The 6,194-nt window shown below is 41.2% G+C and overlaps 1 protein-coding gene across 1 annotated transcript; it reads right to left on the bottom strand.

The window, feature by feature from the left end:
* Window positions 1-1,072: 1,072 nt before the first annotated feature.
* zgc:112271 (uncharacterized protein LOC553698 homolog) lies at window positions 1,073-6,108 on the bottom strand. The gene is made up of 4 exons (XM_024288734.2): window positions 5,949-6,108; window positions 5,726-5,790; window positions 1,532-1,629; window positions 1,073-1,340 (listed from the first exon to the last, which is right to left on the bottom strand). The coding sequence occupies exons 2-4, from the start codon at window positions 5,786-5,788 to the stop codon at window positions 1,241-1,243; spliced, it is 261 nt and encodes an 86-aa protein (XP_024144502.1). The 5' UTR covers window positions 5,789-5,790; window positions 5,949-6,108; the 3' UTR covers window positions 1,073-1,240.
* Window positions 6,109-6,194: the final 86 nt, after the last annotated feature.

Here is a 6,194-nt window from a genome sequence, read left to right as displayed (position 1 = left end):
CCAGAAAATTATCAGACAGGTTTAATTCAATTCATGCCAGGCCCAATAAAAAAGTGTTCCTTTAATTTTTGTGAGCAGTTTATTATCCATTTCTTTTTGGACTTTAAATCAATTTTATTTTCAGCCCCAAAATTAAACCTCAATAAAGTCAAGTTTGTCTAAGAGTCAGTTCATGTAATGCAGGGGTGTCAAACTCAATCAAATGGGGGTCAAAATCTAAAACACACCTTAGGTCGCGGGACGAACAGGATAAACATTTACTGAACACTCTAAAACTACATTTATAAAACTTTAAAATCAGTCATAACTTTTTAACATAATTATGAACTAAATATATAACATTACCTGCAATAATGTTAGTGTGAATGCTGTAAGCTGAATTTGGCTGCTGAAGATGCTGAAATTGATGGCTGAAAACGCTGAAGTTAATTGTTGAAAACACTGAAGCTGATGGCCTTGATCTAATTCTTTGTAAATTTTTATTCCCTATTATTGTACAGCACTTCGGGTCTCTGTGAGCAGTTTAAGTGCTTCATAAATAATGTTTATTATTGAAGTGATTTGACCCTCCAAACTGTCAGTGCACCCAGACTTGCCCCCCTTGATATTCTGCCTCCACAGTGGGTCTGGACGATCCAATCCCAGATCAGATCCAGCTTCCCGACGGGTCTTTTCCGGTGCCACCCGGCTCCTCCTGCAGCCTCCGACTCCTCCCTGATGCTGAAGATGTTTGCGTCTCCGTCAAACCCTCCTCTTGTGCAGCAATGAGGGAAGTTTTCCCGACAGAAAAGCAGTAACTGAAACTCTGCCTGGTTGATGACATCACACTGATTGGTGGAGTTTTGTTACTGAATCTGTTAGTGGAGTTTTCCAGATTCAGCAGACCGCAGTGATGGAGACCACAATGTGATGAGAGCAGCATTAGCATTCAGGTACGCTGGACAACCGTTTCTTCTTACCAAAACAGAGATATAAATGATTTAAACTGAGAAAAGGCCATCCTGGATCCTGAAGAAACTTTATGCATGAAGCTCATCTTTATATCTCTGATACCAAAAGGGGAAAATAAAGATTCAAAACTAAGAATCTGGGTTTTATTCCTGTAAATGACAGTAGATGTGGGCCTCATGTCAATCACTGGATAAAAAGCTCAGCAAAGTGTTCTGCTGCTAATCTCACAACTGGAAAAATTAGAGCTAGTTCGTGTTGGAGCAAAGATAGGAGAAAGGAACGAGGAGCATCACTGTGACTTCTGTTTCTCCCACTGCTCTGGAGTGAGAGTCTTCTGCTCGAAGGCGTGGATTTCTTTCAGCTCCTCAGCCAGACACGTGTTCACCATCCTGCAAACAGGTCAGGACTTCATGACATGCACACACCTGAGGGAAACACAGATGAGCGTCTACAGACGCACGCAGCGAAAAGATGACGTATTATTTTTTATCAGTCTTAAAACAGTGAAACTCTATTTTATAGGGAACCAGTAAACACAGCCTGAAATATTTCATTAAATTCCAACACTTTTTTGTCCCACCTGTGTCTCTGTAGCAGCGGTTTGCCCTCAAACTGTGACGACACCACCAGGACTTTGAAACTAGTCGCACATCTGTTGGGTGAAGTGTCCTCCACGTCCTGGAAAAAGCCCAGATAAACGCCGTCAATATCCACCAGAAAACCTCAGTCAGCGTGCTAGATAATAATGGTTTGTGTGTTTGACAAACTAGCTTTTCTTACAGCTTTATCTCACTGTAGAGCTGCCACAAACGATTATTTCATTAGTCAACTAATCACCAATTATTTTCTACAAATTAGTCGACTAATCAGGTCATGTGTAAAGTGGATGTAAAACACACATCTTAGCCATCATTATCTTTAAACTGAGTAAAACTAAAGACAATTAAGATGATAGTTTATTCGACATTTAATGAATCGTGCAGCTCCTGAACTTCATTAGTTTCTGGGGTTTAAATCAAATGAGAGAGATGAAAAATATACTATCCATCAAACTCGTTTTACTGGTGACCTTTGACCCTTACACCATCCATCAAACTCGTTTTGACAGATGACCTTTGACCCTACACCATCCATCAAACTCGTTTTGATAGATGACCCGCCCCTCAAGATGACGGAACAAGGTATGTAGGGTCAAAGGTCACCTGTCAAAATGAGTTTGAGTGAAAGTATATTCCTGATCTCTCTAATGAGGTTTGCATCTGAAACAAGGAACTATTTTCACTAAAGATAAAGTTTTGGTCTCACTGACTCAAATATAAAAAAGTACATTTTTTGGTGCTGAACGTTCACAACTTTGTTCAACTTTACTACACTCTGACTCCATGGAATATAAAGCAACGGCTAATTGACTGTTAAATTAGTGGATAAGTCGACTAATCGTGGCAGCTCTACCTCATTTGCATTTGGAGTTAACACCAGCAGCAGCTTCAGAACATAACAGCAGTCTGTTGAATGAGGTGGTCATAAAGGAAGCGTCTTTTACTGAAAGAGATCCCAGCAGGCTCAGCATCCACTGAAACCACATTCAGATCTACGGCGGGCTTCATGAAGTTGATCCCAGGAACAGCTCTGATACCACATTATTGATCCCAGCCATCTCATCCCTCTGATAATAATGTATTGGTTAAGAGGTCCAGCCATAAAGCCACTCCTTCAAAATGTTGACCACTTTGTATATTCTATTGGTTTCAAGTTTCCAGTGATCTAGTTGTGTTATTGTTTTAATTATTTTTATTGTTAAAGATCGAGGGTCGATCTCAGAATGGCGATCTCATGATGCCATTTAGTGCCATCAAAACACAACGGTGAAGACAGCTTCTCTCTCTAAGGCTGAGACAGAGTTCACTCCCTACACTGTGTGCAGGACTATCTAGTGCTCTGGATTTGAACACACTTTGGACACCTTACTCACTGCAAGGGGTGTGCCAAAATATCAATATTGTGATTTATCAGAACATTTAGTCCTGTGATTGAATCTCAATGGGTTCTCTCCAAATATTGATCTTTTATTTTTGTTTGAAGAGGTTGTAAAACGTTATATTCATCATCCTTTGGTGAGACGTTGCACCAATGCGTCTGGCAGTTACCTGAATTGTTTAATTTTTGTTTTGTTGTTTACAACAATTCTGCACTAAGTAGTGGAACTGCTGTTCATGTTTACTATTGAGTTCAAAGCACATATATCTTATGCTGCACAACACTGGTTACTAACTGAACTGAGATGTTCCTGTTTGGCACAAAGCATCTTTTATTTTAAAAATAAGTAAAAATCACATTTTGAGAGATGCTAGGTTCTTTTTATATTGTTGCTTTTGTGCAAAAATAGACATGATTCTTATTTATTATAAAAAAAAGAAGGTCATGAATGTATTTTTAAAATGACTTAAAGGCTAAAGACTATACGGCTCCTTCTAGGTTTTGATCATAGACTGTATATAGAATAACTGGACAAAGCAAGCCCCCCTCCTTCCGTGTTCATATAGGAAGTACCACTGGGTTGCAAAAAGGCCAAAGTCCCATTGACTTACATTGAGAAACAGACAGTTATTTCTCAGTCATTTTATATGTCAGAATAATCATTCTTCCTCTGCTGCTTTCTGATTAACTTCTTTTTTCTAATCCTAATTTTTTTTAAAGATTTTTTTCCATTATCACAAGTTATTAGAGTTATAAATTGACCAATCAGATGGCTCAATAAGCGTTTGTGGGTCTGACGTCGACCGTCTGGGGGGTTTGAGTGACAGGTGACGGGTAGCCAATGGGAGCAGACTTCATCAATGGGTCCGTGAAGACCTTTTAACACCTACTTTACAATTCAACAATGTACCAATCATTGTCCTACTGTTGTTTTCCTCAATGGAATGTACCGATGCAGCAGTTTGAAACAACAAGAGGAGCATGCTGTCGACATTTTTAGATGAGGATTTACTCAGTAGAAATAGATTTCACTCTGAGGTTATGTGCTTTGGACTTTTTTCTTTGTTTAACGTTCGTTTTTCTTTTTTTCACTGTTTTGATTGTAGATTTTAAATAATAAGTTACATATATGCGCATAAAATCACCAACCAAAGTTTAAGCTTCGCTGCAATTTTCCAGCTTCAGCCTGAATTAGACGCAGCCGTCTGAGGAGCGCGAGACAAACTTGAAAGGACCTGGTCGTATTTTCAAACAGAAAAAGATCCAGCTGTTCACTTGTTAGGATGGTTATTTATTTTAAATACCGCCGAACGCGCTTCTCACGTGCATCTGATCAGACTCTAACCTGGCCGCGAATGACAACTGAAAAGCTGCGGCGCGCGCGAGAGGGACACGTGCATTTCTCCAGCGGCGTCACCCAAATGCTCCTTTTATCTCGACAAAAAGGAATAAATGTAAGTAAATCCCAAAGGAACGCTGACAGAATCAAATGTTGGAATGGTTCTCCCTCAAAGGCTTCAGCAATGACTTGTACAATTCTCTAGAGCCGCCGTTATTAAAGTAGAAGCTGTTTACATCCCGCTGTCTCGTGGTAGAGGCGTGGAAAGAGGCAGACGGTTGCAATAAACTCACTCCTGATTGGCGACAGTACTTCCTGTAGATTCGATGACTCAGCTATGACTCAGACCAATCGCTGAAGATTGTTTGCAAATGGCGGTATCCATTTCAGGAATTGACGGTGAAAGCGGCGGTCTACTTTCGCGAGGAGAGGAAGTAATGCATTTCCAATGGGGGACCTCATTGCTCGATCTGTCCATTGTTTTTACAGTCTATGGTTCCAGCTAGAAGAAGGACAACATCCTAAACGTCAATCAATCAATTATACTTTATTAATCCCAGGGGGGGGGAAATTAGGTGGTGGGCAGCAGCTGTTACTACAGCGCTTATCGCCCGAAAAAGACACATGAGGGTACAGGAAAGGAAGGATGTCAAAAATCAAGTATCTTCAGCCCGTGTCGCACGAGGGCGGCATGAGTTAAAAGTACAAGCAAAAATACATCGACATTGAAGCACATTTATTTCACAAGACAAAAAGGTCCACAAACTGACTCCCAACACGTCCAGCCAGGTGGCAGCTGTGCGCGATAGCACAGCGCTCTAAGGCACAGTCGAGGGGGGGCCTGAGAGAAGAAAGAGTCACCAAGAGGTTGAATTTGTGGCGATTAGAAGACTTTGACCACAGAAGATGAGAGCATCTGCCAGAGGTTTTTAGAGGACTCTTCTAAAGAGGATGAGGAAGAACACCAGCAGCTTGTGAACAAGCAGAGGAGGAGCATTGATTACTGAGACCATAAAGCATTTGAGCAATTGAGCATGTCTTGGGACTGTCATGGTTTGGGGCTCCATGAGTACTGCTGACACTGGGAAGCTACAGAGTTTAGTGAGGGAACCATTGATGTAATTGGTAGTATGATCCCCTTACCCTCAGTGACTAAAAGTCTGCAGTCCTAAACTGTTTTGGGCATCTATGGACCATCAAAGAGACGGGGAGAAAACGATCATCCAGCTGCTCTGAAGATGCGATGGAGGACTTTAACTGAACCTGTGAAGAACTGCTGAGCTCCATCTCTCTTAACAGGCAGAGCTGGATCTGTGTTCTGGGCATGCTCGGTGCACTCACCTGAAACCAGCAGTTCACATCATAACTGTAGCTGACCACGTTACATTACTGTGCAGGATCTCCTATGCTGTCCTACAGAAATGTATGAGCTGCAAAATAAAAATGATTTTAAATTACCACGTGCGCTGCCGAAAGCTCCTTCATAAGTTTATTCTTGATATGGTCTGCTGTTATCGCCATGCCTGCGAGATAAAACAAAAACACGTTCAATGTTAAACAATTACCCCTTAACCTGATGAGAGAAACAGACAAACAGGATGAGGCTCAAAATCCTGGAGTATTCGTCACTTTCTACATCCCTGAAAACAGAAAACGGATCGTATATCTGCTTATTATTTACCGAAATCGATGTTTCTACTCAGACTGCTGGGTTTCGGTCACTCCGGTGTGGATGCCGGTCTGTCCCGTGCGTCCAACGTCACCATAAAACTACCCAATCCTGTTGCGGCAGCTTGAGCTTCAGCCAATCAGCGCCTATCATGTGAAACCACAACAGGAAACTGGTTTTTAAAGTAGAGATACGAGAGGTGCCTGCGGAAAACCTAATTAAAATCTTTCTGTAAAGAATGTAAAATAAACACGAAAG

The sequence above is a fragment of the Oryzias melastigma genome, linkage group LG18, assembly GCF_002922805.2.
Source record: "Oryzias melastigma strain HK-1 linkage group LG18, ASM292280v2, whole genome shotgun sequence".
NCBI lineage: Eukaryota > Metazoa > Chordata > Actinopteri > Beloniformes > Adrianichthyidae > Oryzias > Oryzias melastigma.
Note: the sequence above shows the minus strand (reverse complement) of the source record. Positions and strands in the feature narration are given on the sequence as shown.